Raw genomic sequence first — 16,508 nt, 5'->3', positions numbered from 1 at the left:
AAGGGGTGACCTTAGTATTTTTTCAAATTTTATTATTTTTTAGTTGTCAGTACATGTTTTTTATTTCATTTATTTATATGTGGTGCTAAGTATTGAACCCAGAGCCTCACACATGCCAGGCAAGCACTATACCACTGAGCCACAACTCCAGCCCCTTAAATTTTATCTTTTTTTTTTTTATAATTTTATTTTTGTGTGGTGCTGAGGATCAAACCCAGTGCCTCACCGCTGCGAGGCAAGCACTCTACTGAGCTACAGTTCCAGCCCTTGACTATTAGTATTATGTAGACCCTGTTGAGATTATGATTCATGTAAACAAATTGTAAAAACCTTTTGAGACATTTGGGGAAATTTGAAAATACAATGGGTATTAGATAATATTTAAGGATGCTTAATTTTGTTAGGCATGACCAATGGTATTGTTATAAAAACATACTTCCTGAAATACTTAGGTTAATGATGAAATGATCTGCCTTGGAAATACCACTGTTGGGCAGGAGTAAGAATGGGAGGTGATAAATGTTGCATGTGTGGGCTCGTTAAACTATTATACTTTTGTGTAGGTGAAAATTTCTACAGGCTTTAGAAAAACTCAGGAAAGCCTAAGAAATGAATATTTAAGGCAGAAATTAATACAATACTGAACTTCAACAAAATTGATAAATTAAGTCTAAGAACTGGTTCTCCTAAAAACAATGAACAAAAAATCTGGACTAACTTTCTGGAAATACAAATTAACAAAACTTAAAGAATAAAACGGGCCGGGGATATAGCTTAGTTGGTAGCATGCTTGCCTTGCATGCACAAGGCCCTGGGTTCAATACCCAGCACCACAAAACAAAACAAAACATGTCTGCTATTCTGATCTTATTGTAGGTTTGTGCTGAGTAAGGTATTTTGGATATTGTAACGGGATTGTGGATTCCACAGCTCTGTTGAGTCTTGGGAAAACTGGTTGCCGTCTTATGAGAAATTAAAATCTTTAAAAATATTTTCGATGGGGCTGGGTGGCATGTAATTCCAGAAGCTCTGGAGGCTGGGGCAGGAGGATAGCAGGTTCAAAGCCAGATGAGGCTCAGAGGTTACGTGCCTTTGGGTTTAATTCCTTGCACACAAACAAACAAAACCAATTTTTAAAAAATGGGATTTGGAGATGTAAGATTTATTTCTTACCTTTAAGTGATACCTAATCTCTATTATGCAAAATGACTTCTATGATAAACATCTGATTTAGAACCATTTTTATATACGACAGAAAAAATACTTGCCTGTTGCCGCCTGCAGCAACAATCTCGCGGTAATTTATCGGAGGTGGACTGGAACTGAACTACTATTATCTTTATCTGGGCTACTTCCTTGCTTGTTTGCTAGTTTATAGAGGAAGAAAGGCTTTGCTTACTTTTAGTTTCAGAGGAAGAGAGCCTTTGAGAGGAAGAAAGACTTTGCTTAGAGGAAAAGAGACTTTGCTTAATTTTAGAGAATGCTACTCTTTCAGAGAGGCTACGCTTATCAAAGGTCTACTGCTTCTTAAAGGTGGGTCGCTTCTTGGAGGTGCAGCGTGTGGCATGCGGCCTACGTCCTACAACCTGCGACCTGCGACCCCCGCATTCTGCGACCTAGAGGTGCGTGCTCAGTCCCGCGTTCCGCGAACTGCAACCTTCATTCTGCGATCTGTGACCTAGAGTTGTCTGCTTAGTCCTGCGTTCTGCGATCTAGAGGTGCGTGCTCAGTCCTGCGTTCTGCAATCTGCAACCTAGAGTTGTCTGCTTAGTCCTGCGATCTGCAATCTGCGTTCTGCCATCGATCAGAAGTGCTGCTTATCAGAGGTGCTTCCTATAGGTGCGTGTCTTATATACTTAAGGCAGCCAATCAGCTTAGGATTAAGTAGCACGGTTGGAGCATGCGCCACGGTACCAATTAAGAATGAGGAACATCTGTTGTCCACTAGCGCAGAGGAGACATTAACTAATCAGGCAAAAGTAGATCACGCCGTGTTAACACTAATTATGCGCCACCTCTTGGCCCAACGCTAGCCGCCATCCTAGGGCTACCTAAACATGTCTCTGCACTTGCCCTAAGAGGAACTACTGCCCATATTCACAATCCTGAACGCTGCTAAAAGATAACCATAGTACTCTCAAAAAACACCTCTGGCAAAGAAAGCAGGTTAATAATTCTTTGCTAGAAACCCAGCAGTGCTGACTCACTCACGTGGGAGTCAGTCATGGAGGGAGGAAGATTTCCAGCTGAATAACGTTGTCCTCAGAAGCCCAAGTTTAATCGAAGCCCTGGATGCAGGGCAGACCCACTCTGTTTTCTTATCCCCCAATAGCTCAAAGTCCCAGAAGTCTTTGGCTTAATCCTAACTGGAACTTGCTCACAGCTTGTTTGACAAATCAAAATAAGACCTGACTATGGGCTGGGGATATAGCTCAGTTGGTAGGGTACTTGCCTCGCAAGCCCAGGCCTTGGGTTCAAATCCCCAGCACCGCCAAAAAAAAAAAAAAAAAAAAGAGACCTGACTAGTACTCACTTTGCTCTTCATTCTTCTCAAAAAGTCCTGCAGCAACATCCAGGATCATCACTGCCTTTACAAAAAGGAATTTGAATTTGGAAAGGTGATGCATGACAAGGTGTTTGGTGTGTGTGTGTGTGTGTGTGTGTGTGTGTGTGTGGTGTTTACTGTGGATTGAACTCAGGGCCTTGCACAGGCTAGGCAAGCAGTTTCAGCCCCCCCATTAATTTTTAAGTTGCTGATGACTATCTATCTATTGATTGTGCTGAGAACTGAACCCAGTGCCTCACCACGCTAGGCAAGTGCTCTACCACTAAGTTACAACTCCAGCCCTCCATTCCTTTTTGAGATAGGGTTTTACTAAATTGCCCAGGCTGGCTTTGAATTTATAATCCTCCTGCCTCAGCTTCCTGAGTAGCTGGGATGACAGTACTGCAAACATCATGCCTGGCGTGACTGAGATTTTAAAACAAACAAAAATACTAGAATAGAAGAGCAAATAAGCTTTGAATGGTAAATATATTCCATTGGGCAACTAGAAATCTATGTGCACAAATGTGTAACAATCAGTAATAATCAATTCCCCTGCCCCTAAATTTGCCCTTACAAATCTAACCTTTGGGCTAGTCTGGGAATCACTTTATCACCTTAGCATCAAATCAGTCTCCCTTTAATCATAGCCTATCTCCATTTAGACTGCAAATTCCAAAAACAGGTTAAAGCAAACAAGGTCACCATAAAGATAGTTGATGCAAGAAGCCCCCCCCAAAAAGAGGGAAATCCAATACCAGGAATGCTATAAACATTTCATTTTATTAAGAAAGTAGCTTCAGAAAAAGAGGAAAATAATCTAGATCATTTATTTATATATATATATATATATTTTTTTTTTAATAAAAACCTTTACATAATCTTCATGCATAAAGACCCAAGGAGTGGCATGTTGTCTGTGACAGCCCTAACCACCAATTGTCTCAGGCCAATCTGTAGAGCTCCCCATAGCTGGCAGCAATGTAAAGAAGAGCCTCTGCTTGTCCTTAAAACTCAGCCCCTTGCCTGCAGTGAGATTTACCTTCTGGGAGGGTGGGAAATGCTTTGGGGTTAGAATGGGAGGGGTAGGTAGGGCTACCCAACCTGCCATTTTATTGAAACTCTTCAGACAAATCCAGACAGGCGTTCTAGAAGGGCAACTAATAATCAGGGACTAAACCAAGTTCTGGGAGCTTCCCAGAGACATATGTGACCAAGGACAGCCTACATGGTAGTAGGGAAGGTATTGTGTTCATGGAACATTCACAAGCTTTGAACATGTCCCTCCATGGCAGGCACACTCCTGTATCCTAAATGTGTCAGAAAGACCCTGTTCTGTTTTCAAAATCATTCCCTCTTTTGACTCCAAAACTCAGTATTAATTAGCCAATCTACTTCAGAGAACAAATGCCCCTTTATTCTGGGGACAGTTATATGTTAAGGAAGGACAGTTCCATATCAATGCAATTGTCCACCATCTCTGTTTCCTTTGCAATAGTCCTAGTATAAATGGGCTGGAGCAGGGTGGCAGGTTGGCATGGAAGGTCATAAGATCCAGAATGCTGGGAGGGGAAAAGAATTCTCTGGTTCTTTGGGGGATTCTGCCAAAGGAGCTTTATTGACCATTTTTGAAAAGGGAAAAAAAAAAAAAAAAAAAAAAAAAGTTGAATGGTCTTGAGGATGGTAAAAGGAGACTTGCCTCCTTTTTTTTGGTTCCAGAAGCCCTTACACTCTATTCAGTATTAAGAAAAGCCCTGAACAACTGTGGGATGCTGCTTGAGGCAGCAGGAAGGGAGGGGTGGTTTCCACAGCCAACCCAGAATGTCAAACAGTGGCAATCAAAACAATGCCGGGGACCACTGTGATGAGTGTGAATGAACATGTGAGTGTGGTGGCAAAAGCCTGGGGTTCACTGACTTCCAACAGTCAGTTCTCGCAGATAGGACTGTGTGAGGCTGCGCAGTTCCTCCAAGGCATAGTCCTCAGGCATGGGGAGCCGACCAATGTGTGGAGCCAGCAGGCGCAAAGGGACTTGCTGAGGATCTGGTGTTGAGTCAGAGGCTGCATCAGGGGCATGCTGCAGGCTCAGTACCACCCGCAGCAAGTTGGCTACACGTTTGGCCATGTCTAGAGAGAAAAAGCAGAATGAGCACTGAGAATGGGGATGGGGTAGAGTGGCACTGGGGTTGGTGGGTGGTGTGTAATAGTCATAGACAGGAGGCAAACCACCAGGAAGGGGAGAGAGGCTACAGGCTTACCTGACTGAGCCAGGCGGTCCTTGGCATTATAACATTGGATCTGCTCTATCCGACTGCACAGTGATGTCACTTTGGTGTGTAACTGTTCTAGTTCATAACCTGAGCAATCCACCTACAGAGGAGCAGAGAAACCAATTAGGCCCAGAGTTTGTGTTATCCCAATCCTACTCACAGACTCCATACAAAATCCTGAAATAACAGTGAGGTGAGGGAGAAGAAAACTGACTGGCACTGTCATGTTACCATCGAGCCTAACTGCTGAAGACAAGGTACTAACTTAGGAGTACTATTCAAGAGGAAGGTAACATAGCGTACAGAGTCCTGGATTGGGTAGGTTTTGAGACTCATGAACCATGTAACTAGGAAGCTTTAACACAGCACCAACAAATCTAGATAAATCTGGGTTCAGAGAAATGATGATTTCTTAAGAGCACATATGTAGTAAGAGGTGGTGCCCAAACTAGCATTTAATTTAGGTCTTCTGACTCCACATTCATAAAGACATTTCTAAAATACTGCAGGGCCCTCTTCTTACTCTATACACTCTCCCCTATGTGTTGTGATCCATTCCTACAGCTCTAATTCAATGTGTTGATGATTCCTAAATCTTTATCTCTTTCCTAATATGCTAATCATTCACCTTCCTTCCCAGGGCCATTACCCTGGATCAGGTCACCATTACTTCTCACTATCTTAAGAGCTTGAACACCCTATCTTCCAGTGTCATCCTGTCTATATCCAACTTCTTACCATTCTGTAGCTACACTAATTTTTCCAAAAAGCAAATATATGAATTTTTTTTTTATCCATCACTTATACTCCAAATACCTTCCAGCAGCATCTTATCCTAATGCCTCAAAAATGACTGTTGGGTAGGTCCTCTCTCACTCTTACAGTGAATCACAGTAAATCTCCCCTCATCTCTTCCTTTCTCTAAATGGCTTACAACCTTCCAAGAGGTAATCTTTCATTGAATCTACTTTTAGGGGGCTTGCACAGTCTACCATTTATTATCTATACCAGTAGTATCCTTTTCATTTGCCAGAATCCAGCCTTTAATTGACTTTTAACAGTGGTGAAAAAGATAAGACCTTTGTTCTCATGAAACTTACAAAATAAGAAACTGTCAGACAATAGTAAGTCCTAAAGGATCACAAGCCATGTAGATAATTCGAAGAGGCTGATGTGGCAGAGAGAAACTAATGGCTATTTCAGACTGGAAAGTTCATGTCTAAGTTGACACCCATGTAACAAGGGCTGAGTTTTCAAGGAAGAGAGAACAGTAAAGCTATGTAAGGTGGGAACACAAAGGAAGTTTACATGGTAAAATGTGAGGTAAGGAGGAAAGCAGAACAAGATAAAACTGGAGAGCTTTAAAAATTAGTGTTTCATTAAATTATGAATGCAAATATTAGCTACACTGTAACTTTGACTCTTTGGGACTAGAATAGGTACTCCCAGTCTTTTTTTTGGGTGGTACTTAGAACTGAACTTACTCTATCTCTAGCCCATCCCCTACCCTCTTTTTCAACACAGGGTCTTGCCAAGTTGCTGAGGCTGGCCTCAAACTGGCAATTCTCCTGCCTCAGCCTCCTGAATGGCTGGGATTACAGGTATGTGCCACCATGCCTACGTAGATACTTTTATGTGTTGCTATACTGACAGCACTCTGCTTAATCCTTACACTTATGCTACAGTAATTTCTGGTTTACTTGTAACTCTCTCCCCTATCAAACCAAAACACATGCTATTTACCTTTATAGCCCCAAAACTCATGAAAGTACACAACACATGTTGGGTTCTCAATAACTAGGTTGTGTAAGCAAACTAATGTTCAATGAGAAAAGGGTTTGCTCAGTGATTATTTAGGGAAGCCTCTTAATCCATACTAAAAGTGCAATAAACATTAAGAATTATGTCTATTATGTGCCCTGTACTTTTTTTTAGAGGCAGGAGAGTAGTATGAGGGATTAAATCCGAAGGCACTAAGCCACATTCCCCAGACCTTTTTATTTTTTATTTCGAGACAGGATCTCATTAAGTTGCTTAGGGCCTTGCTAAGTTGCTGGGGCTAGCTTTGAACTTGTGATCTTCCTTTCTTGGCCTCCTGAGCTGCTAGGATTACAGGTATACACCACTCTCTGCCAATAACTTTTCAGGTATATACTAGGGCTAGGGTGTAGCTTAATGGTAGAGTGCTCACTTGGCATGCACAAAGCCTTAAGTTTCATCCCCAGGACCCTGTTAAAAAAACAAAACCAAGCCAAACAAAAACTCCACAATTTCCATCAAGTGCATAATAAGGCCTTTTGAAGTCTCTGAACCTTTAAGGGGAGGGAGAGAGGGAAACCAGGTGGAGGATTAAGGAATTCAGGTACCTGCTGAATATGGTGGAGCATTTCAATGACTCGAATATAGTCCAGATAAACAAGCCCAGACATTTCCCAGTCCTGAATTAGAGTGCTGCGCTCTGGAGGTGCTAGGTCTTCCAAGAAACCCTTCAGGTAATCATAGTTTTCATTAATAATGGCATCTGAAGAAACAAAATATCGAGACAAATGTATATAAAACTAAACACAAGGTTCCTAAAAGTGCAGAGGTCCTGGCAGAAATGACAGAAAGGAAGGAGAAATAATGTTAGTCAGACTGTGATGGGCTGACAGACCTGACTCCATGAGAATGTTACAGGCCAGACTCTAAGGGAACTGACTAAACAGACTCCATTTTGCTCTGAGACTCCATGTTATGTAGGAAATAAGCTTCTCCCATGGGAACACCCTGCCTGTGTACCCATCATCAGTTACTTAGTGTGACATGTTTAACAATATAGAATAATTCCTATGTGAAGAAAAATTGCTCTCTTTTAATTCCTATTGCTCCTAAACAATGTACCATGTGAACAGTGATTGTGTGGATGTTAGTAACCATTCTTTAGTTTGTACCTAGGAAAGGGTCATTTTGACCCACTTCCCCCTCTGTCAATGATCTCATGATGTTAATGTGTAATTTCGAATCATAGCAACAGACATTTATGATTAATGTGATTTTTTATAAAAACGCCTACAACCCTGTGGTTGGGGCTGTTCTCCCAATAGCCATTTTTTGGGGCATTGTGTGAGACAGTTAGCCGGCCAGCTTAATGAAGACTCAAATTTGGACTTCTCAGTGGTGATCGGTCTGTTCTTAAGTTGCGCCCTATAACAAGACTTGAAAATTTTAAGTAGGTATTGTGAAACTCTCCAAACAGAAATGTAGAGAATTTTAGGCTTCAGGAACCCAAGCAGAATGTCTGGTGCTGTTGGATAAAATTTCCACAAAGAGTTTAATGTAATCAGTTTACAAAGTGGCAAATACCAACTTTATAATATTGCTTTCTTCCCCTGCCCCTCTAGCTCCTCATCCTGGCTAAGTCTCTTCTGCAGAAAGCTTTTGTAAAGTGTGGTTTGCTAACACTCTGCCAGGTTCTGCACTGGGCATCATCTCTGGCCTGGCCCATCATGGGGGTTCAGAAGTTGGAAGAATTTTGGGTTAATTCCAGGACATGTGGGCCCCAGCACTCACCAGAAGCTAAGTGCCGAATGACAAGTTTGTGGCAGTGGTTCCAGTGACCAGCCTTAAACAAGTACAGGGCCTCCAAGTGTTTATCAGATTCCATGTGTGCTCGCACTGCTTTGGCCTCATGAATCCACTCAGCAGGCACGCAAAGCTTCTGTGTCAGGAAAGTCTCCTTAGCCCAAGATTCAGGGGTCTCCATTAGTTGGCAGTGCCGGGTAAGCAGCTCTCGAACAGCCTTCTCACGCATGCTATAGGAAGAGAAGCTGCATTATTACCAATCTCAGCCATGGAGAAGGCTGCCCCACAGCTTTGAGGGGCCCCCTACGTAAGTACCTAAGGATTATACTGATCCTTAGTGGATCATTTCAAACTTCACTAAACTATCACACCAACATTAATTTTTTTAAATGGAAAAAAAAAAAAAAAAAGAATACAGAGTATTTAAGCACATATTTACATCAGAAACCTAATATTCTAGGGGAAGGCTGCCTACTCCCAAAAAAGGTTTTCCCCACCTAGGATCTCTCTCTCTTTCCTCTCCAGTGGTATTATCTAAATTAAATGCTAGTTTGGCTACACCTAGAAAAGTAAGGACGTGGATAGGAAAATTCTGTTCCACAGAGCAGTCCTCTAATGTTCATTTCCAACTTTTCCTCTTCCCTTTCTCCCACAAGATCAGTACAAGTAAACAGAAGTTTTTGAAGGTAATGTCTTTTCCAAGGCGTGCTTTTCCTTTCTTTTCTCAAGCTATCAGCTTTCCTAATTCATTCTCTCTACCTCTACCTAGGATAAGGCCCCTTAAGGAGAATCCTTTCCTGTCATTCATTTAAATTATCACCTCAGAACTATCCTCCTGGTCAGGTGTGGTGGCACATGCTTGTTATCTCAGCAGCTCAGGAGGCTGAGGAAGGAGGATCTTGGGTTTAAAGCCAGCCTCAGCAACTTAATGAGGCCTTAAGCAACTCAGTGAGTCCCGAATTCAATCCCCAGTTGGATCCAAAGAAAGAAACTATTCTCTTTGACTTTTTTTTTCCTGAACTCCTACATTTTTCAAGGACTCCCAGTCTCATCACAACCACCTCCTTTTCATATTCCTTTTTAAGAAATGGGATCTACTTTCCTGCAGTCAACTCTGAAACATCATTCAGCCAGCCAGCCTTTTACCACAAAAGCCCCTATTAGTGTGTTTAAAATAAACAAAGCATAGTCTGGGTTCATTTCACTTCCTGTTAAGGAGGAAGGGGAAAGAGAAATTGATTAAACAAGGCTGTGCAAGATCCTTTATACTTTTACCTGCTCAATCCCACAATCACCTCTGAATAGGGACTGACATCATGATTCTACAGATAAGAAGATTGAAGCCTGAAGAGTATCTTTACCCAAAGTCCAAAGTGAGAAAGCTTCACCCTAAATCAAAGTGAGTAGTACATGATAGATCCAGAATTTTGACAAATCTGACTATTAAATCTAACTTCTTTCCATACCATAAAACATGCCAGCACAGAAAGGAAACTTCACTTTCCCATTTACTAGCCATATGACCATGAACAAAAGTTAATCAAGCCAGGCGCCAAGGTGTATGCCTGTAATCCCAGTAGCACAGGAAGCTGAGGCAAAAGAATTGCAGGTTCAAAGCCAACCTAAGCAACTTAGCAAGGCTACATAAGCAACCTAATGAGACCCTCTCTCTCAAAAAAAAAAAAAAAAAAAAAAAAAAAAAAAAAAAAATATATATATATATATATATAAAAATTAAAAAGGGGGAGGGATGGGGTGTGGCTCAGCACCCTTGGGGGCGATTCTTGGTACCAAACAAACAACCCCCCAAAACCAAAACAAAAAATCCAACAACGACAACAACAAAAACCAAGTTAATCCATGTTATGGGAGTGTCTATCTCCTAGGTTCATTATAAGCATTAAAATGAGTTAATATGTGAAAAGTACTTAGAGCAGAGTATGTTTAGGTACTTATAATATACACGTTTGTTTTTGTTATTTTTTTGTGGTACCAGGGATTGAAACCAGGGACACTTAACACACATAATCACATCCCCAGCCCTTCTTGATATTTTTATTTAGAGTCAGGGTCTTGTTAAGTTGCTTAGGGCCTTGCTGAGTTGGAGGGGCTGCCTTTAAACTGGCGATCCTCTTCCCTCAGCCTCCCAAAAGCTGCTGGGATTACAGGCTTGCGCCACTGCGCCCACTGTTATCATTTTTAATACCATGCTGCTTCTGTTAACAAAAAACAGGGCTGTGTGGATGGTTGCAGTGACATGCACCTGTAGTCCCAGCTCCTTGGGAAACTGAAGCAGGAAGATTCCTTGAGCTCAGGAGCTCAAGGCCAGCCTGGGCAACATGAGAGACCCTATCTAAATTAAACAATAACAACAATCCTCCCAAGAATCCAGGGCTGGGGGTTTAGCTCAGTGGTAGAGTGTTTGCATAGAATGTGCGAAGTTCTGCTCTGCCTTCCATCTCCAGCACCACAAACACACAAAAAATAGAAAACTTCCAACCTTATCTTATTCAAACCATCGTAAGAAGGTATTTCTCCAGTTCTCTTTTGGATAGAGAACACCAAAACACATGTACCTAAGCAGAAGGCTGTGTTGGTAAATGCAATACTATCAAACCTAAAAGATGGGTGAGTGATAAAGGATGGCCAGAGGAGAAAACAGTAGACAAAGTAAGGGGTTCTCTAGCTAACCTATTACACATCACTACCATTGATCCACTAAGGCAGCTCATTACTACTTTATATCTAAATATGTCACTCTCAATTGAATCTGTACGTAAGTTAATGTGTGTCACCCCACCCAGGCATATCTTCTACTTCCATTTCATTTTTTTCTTTATTTGGGTGGTACTAGGGATTGAACCCAGGGGTGCTCTACCACCAATGTACCTCCTCAGACTTTTTTATTTTTAAATTTTGAGACAGACTCACTAAGTTGCCAAGCCTGGCCTCAAACGTGATTCTCCTGCCTCAGCCTCCCAAGTCTCTGGGATTACAGGTGTGTGCCACCACACCCAGCTTCCCCTTCATTATTATTGTTTTAAAAAAATTTTTTTTTGTAGTTGTAGATGGACAGCATACCTTTATTTTATTTGTTTATTTTTATGTGGTGCTGAGGATCAAACCCAGTGCCTCACAGGGGCTAGGTAAGTGCTCTGCCACTGAGCTACAGTCCCAGGCCCCATTTCATTATTTCTTACTCCAATTTCACATGTTCTTTGAATTTTATCTCTAGACTTTCCCTGAACAATGCAGTTCACAGAGATTTCTTCCTCCTTCTGAAACTACTGAACTGCCTTGTGATAAATATTATTTGGCATGTAAACAAAGGCAGTCTTCTTTTTAACTGATTCACTCCAATACAGAAATAGTCTGGGCTGAGAGTTTAATTGTACTGAAATTTATCACTTGGCTAGTTCTAATATACATTCTAAACAATTACTTGCTGAATAGCACCTTAAGAGACTGTGACTCCTTTGGGATTGCTCTATAGAGCTAGATGTACCTGGCAGGTTCCATGGCTTCTTACTCACCTCGAGTTGTCAATGTGCAGGAGGATGAAGATGGCCCACTCCCAGAGCCCCTCACTTTCAAGTTGGCCAGCATAACTGGCCTGCAGCACACCCTTAGACTGCTCTGAGAGATGAGTATAGTTAAGAGCTCGCAGCACCTCCCACAGATGCCAGCTTAGGCGGTAGTCCAAAGGATCTGCAGTTATGCTTCGAGGCTCCAACAGCTGATTTAGATCATAATGTCTGCGGAGAAGAAATTGTTCAGAGTTACCATATCTAGCTACCAGGTTAACTGTACTGAAGAGGTTAGTTGTTCTGGCTGTCTCTTAGGAGATAAAGGAATCAAGAGGACAAAAACATTATAGGCTTTTATAGACAATGCTTTTCAGCCACACTATAGACGCTACAAAGAAATAAGGCACCTTCTCTTATGAGGCTATGTGATCTAATAGATTTGTTGGTATTGGTGTGGCCTGTATATTTTTACCATCTTAATACAGGGAATCTTCACAATTCTTACTTTTCCAATCCTTCATTAGAGTAGCTATTTCTTTTCTTAAAGCTACCTTAGTATCTTTCACATTGTTCTTTTATCTGAAGATATATGCCAAATTCTCCTATTTGTCTGAATAGCTAACTAGTTTTTTTTTTTTTTTGTATCAGGCACTGAACCCAGGGATCTTAACCACTGAGCCACACCCCCAGTCCTTTTTGTTTATATATTTTATTAGAGACAGGGTCTCACTGAGTTGCTTAGGGCCTTGCTAAGTTGCTGGGGCTGGCTCTGAATTCACAATCCTCCTGCCTCAGTCTCCTGAGCTGCTGGAATTGCAGATGTGTGCTATGTGCCTGGCTCTGGGTCATCTTTGATGAAGCATATGTTTTAAGTATCTTACCCAACTGTTGAGTTGAGTTGTGTACTTTTTTTTTGGGGTGCTGGGGATCAAACCCAGGGCCTTGTGCTTATAAGGCAAGCACTCTACTGACTGAGCTATCTCCCCAACCCCAGTTGTTTATTTTTTATTATTGAGTTTTAAGATTTCTTCATTCTGAATGTAAGTTCTTTATCAGATATAGGAATCACAAATATTTTCTCCTGGTCTGTGATTTATCTTTTCATACTTGCTCTTTTGGATCCTGGAGACTGAACTCAGGGGCACATTACCATTGAGCTATATCCCCAGTCCCTTTACTGTTTTGAGATAGGGTCTTCTTAAGGTGTGCAGGCAGTCCTACTGCCTCAGTTTCCTGAGTGGTTGGGATTACAGGCATGTACCACTGTGCTTAGATTTTCATTCTCTTAAGTTTCAACAAGAAGCAGTTTTTCATTTTGTTGAAGTCTTATCATTTTTTTTTTTCTTTCATGAATTGTGCATTTGGTGTCTAAGAAATCTTTATCTGAATTACAGCTGGAAAGATTTTCTGCTTTCTTCTAGAAGCGTTATTGTTAAGTATGACAATTAAGTTTATGATCCATTTTGAGCAGGTTAATAGGGATAATCAATAAAACTAAAAAGTTCTTTGGAAAGATCAATAAAATTGCTTAACTCTAAGTAGACTAAGCAAGGGAAAAAAAAGAAGGCAAAAATTACCAACATGACAGTCAAAAATTTATGAAAAAAATGTTCAACTTCATTAGTAATTAGGAAAATGCAATTCAAAACTACCCTGAGATTTTATCTCACTTCAGTCAGAATGGCAGTCTCAAGAATACAAACAATCATGAATGCTGGAGGGAACATAGAGAAAAAGGAACACTTTTACACTGTTGCTGGGATTGTAAATTAGAATTACCACTATGGAAATCAGTATGGTGGTTTCTCCAAAGACGAGATATTGGGGCTGGGGTTGTGGCTCAGTGGTAGACTGTTTGCCTAGCATGTGTGAGGCACTGGGTTCAATTCTCAGTACCACACATAAATAAATGAATAAAAATAAAGGTCCATCAACAACTAAAAAAAAAAAAAAGACAGACATGGAACCACCATATGACCCAGTTGTACCAGTCCTCAGTATTTATCCTAAATAATTAACTTTTTATACTCTAGCAATATATCCCAATTCACAATAGCCAAATTATAGAACCAGCCTAGATGTTCATTAATAGATAAATGGATAAAGGAAATGTTACATATGTACAACAGTTTCATTCAGCAGGAAAACAGATGTAACTTGAGACCATTATATTAAGTGAAATAAGTAAAACTCAGAAGGTCAAGGATCATATATTTTCTCTCAAATGTGAAAGCTAAAGAGGAAAAAGAAAGGTGTATGGGAGGTATCTTATGAAAATTAAGGTAGATTAGTAGAGGAAAGGGACCAGGGGCAGGGAGGAAGGAAGGGAAAGAGGAAATAATGGGGAAAGATATTGGCAAAATTATATTGTGTGCATGTACTAATATAAAACAACAAATCCCATCAATACATCGATAAAATACTAAAGATACTTAAGCATAATAAGAAAACACTAGGAATAACTTTATGACAATAAATTTGGTGACTGGTGAAAACAAACTTCCTTAAAAGAAACAAAGGAGGGGCTAGGGGCTGGGGCTATAGCTCAGTTGGTAGAGTGCTTGCCTTGCAAGCACAAAGCCCTGGGTTCAATCCCCAGCACTGCCCAAAAAAAAAAAAACAAAAAAAAAAAAAACCCCAAAAAAAACCACCCTGCAATGGTCCTATATTGATTAAACAAATTGCATAATGTAAAAACTTTAATAAAGCAACCACTTTGTTGCTAATGCTGGTCTTGTCCTCCTGGACTCTAGTAATTTTCCTGCCTCAGCTACCCAAGGAGCTGGGACCACACACACATGCCACCATGCATGGCTTGACACAACCCCTTCTGGATGTAAATATCCATAGTAGCTTTATCCATAATAGCCGAAACCAACAAAATCTAACTGTCCATTAACAAGTGGATATATAAATTATGCAAAACCCTCCACAAAGTCAAAAACAAAAATCAATCTCTTTTTTCTTTGGGGGCAGGGGAAATTTACTGGGGATTGAACCTAGTGGTGCTTACCACTGAACCATATTCCTAGCTCTTTTTATTTTTTACTTTGAGACAGGGTCTCACTAGGAGGTCGCTGAGGCTAGCCTCAAACTTGTGATTCTCCTGCTTCAGTCTCCCAAGTTAAAGGAATTATAGGCATGCACCACTGCATGTGGCTCAAAAGTAACTTCTGATACACACATTAATATGGATAAATCTCAGAATCATCATGCTGAATGAAACAAGCAGGGCACTAAGAGAATAAACAGAATTATCTTAATTATATAAAATTCTAGAACAGCAAAACTAAATTATAATAAGGAAAAGCCAGTCAATAGTTGTCTGGGTTTAAGGATTGTTGCAAAATAGCACAAAGGTTTTTTTTTTGTGGGTAATGGAAATATCTTGCTTGTGATGATGGGTACATTGTGATAATTATGATCAAACTGCTACTTTATTATATGTAAATTATGTCATTAAAGCTGATTAATGATTAGACTTTTAACTCATTTTGATGTTCTTTCCCTCTAATAACTACAACTTATATTTGGTAATTTACACAGACATAGGGAAATTTGAAGGCATATGAAAGGGAAAGGATTTCTTAGGGGCTCAAGAAGCATTCTCAGTTGACTAATTCCTAGCCCTGGTTTACCTGTCACTGTAAAGTTTTAGAAGGTGAAAGCAGACATCTTGAAGTGGTCTCCGTGAGTCTTGTTCCTCCTCTACCACAAAGCCAGACTCCTCCAGGTATGAAGGAAGTGGGGAACAGGCATATTTGTCACCTTCAGAGGTATTCTGAAGAGAAGAATTTGACAGAATAATTTGATATATGAGTGGCTAGTCTATTTCAGTAGATGCTATCATGTCTCAATCATTTAACACCTATATTAAGAATGATGTGCCAGGCATGGTGCTGCATTCCTATTATCCCAACAACTCTGGAGGCTGAGGCAGGAAGACTGCAATTTGGAGGCCAGTTTCAGCAATTCAGCAAGATTGTTTCAAAATAAAAAAAGGGCTGGTGATGTAATTTAATGGAAGAGTTACTCTGGTTTCAATCCCCAGTACTACTCTTTCCACACACACAAAATGATACACCAAAAGAATCAGTAAAGAATTTAAAACTTTTTTGGTTGTGGTACACACTACCTGTCTTCAGTGGATTGGTAAAGATTTCACGTAGCACTCACCAAACTCTCAAGCTTGCCAAATTTTATTTTTTTTGGTACTGGGATTGAACCCAGGGCACTCTACCACTAAGCTACATTCCCAGCACCTTCCTTTAAAAATTTTGAGACCGCTCTCACAAAGTTGGTGAAACTGGCCTCAAACTTGGAATCCTTCTGCCTCAGCCTCCAAGGTGCTGGGATTACAGGCATGTATCACTGCACCCAGCTCTACATTCAGTTTCTTCAGTGTTCTCTTTCTCCTGTCAGATAATTCTAACAAATGACATAAAAGTCATACGATATGGGAAAAGGATTCAAGAAATGATGGAATTAAATACTACTACTACTACTATTACTACTACTACTTTAACCTCAACATATGAAATATGACATTTAGAGGCAAATTTCAGACCTGCTAATTAGGGGCAAAACCAAACCTCAGGCTGTATA

The 16,508-nt window shown here is 40.6% G+C and overlaps 1 protein-coding gene across 1 annotated transcript in view; it reads right to left on the bottom strand.

Moving 5' to 3' along the window:
- Positions 1-3,371: 3,371 nt before the first annotated feature.
- Positions 3,372-16,508, bottom strand: part of Nup98 (nucleoporin 98 and 96 precursor) — a 131,548-nt gene continuing 118,411 nt past the window's right edge. The window contains 6 exon segments of the mRNA XM_047518622.1: positions 3,372-4,672; positions 4,804-4,915; positions 7,182-7,336; positions 8,365-8,606; positions 11,910-12,131; positions 15,542-15,684. Of these exon segments, the coding sequence (XP_047374578.1) occupies positions 4,455-4,672; positions 4,804-4,915; positions 7,182-7,336; positions 8,365-8,606; positions 11,910-12,131; positions 15,542-15,684 (1,092 nt within the window). The 3' untranslated portion in view covers positions 3,372-4,454.

The sequence above is a fragment of the Sciurus carolinensis genome, chromosome 11 (assembly GCF_902686445.1).
Source record: "Sciurus carolinensis chromosome 11, mSciCar1.2, whole genome shotgun sequence".
Classification (NCBI taxonomy): Eukaryota; Metazoa; Chordata; class Mammalia; order Rodentia; family Sciuridae; genus Sciurus; species Sciurus carolinensis.
Note: the sequence above shows the minus strand (reverse complement) of the source record. Positions and strands in the feature narration are given on the sequence as shown.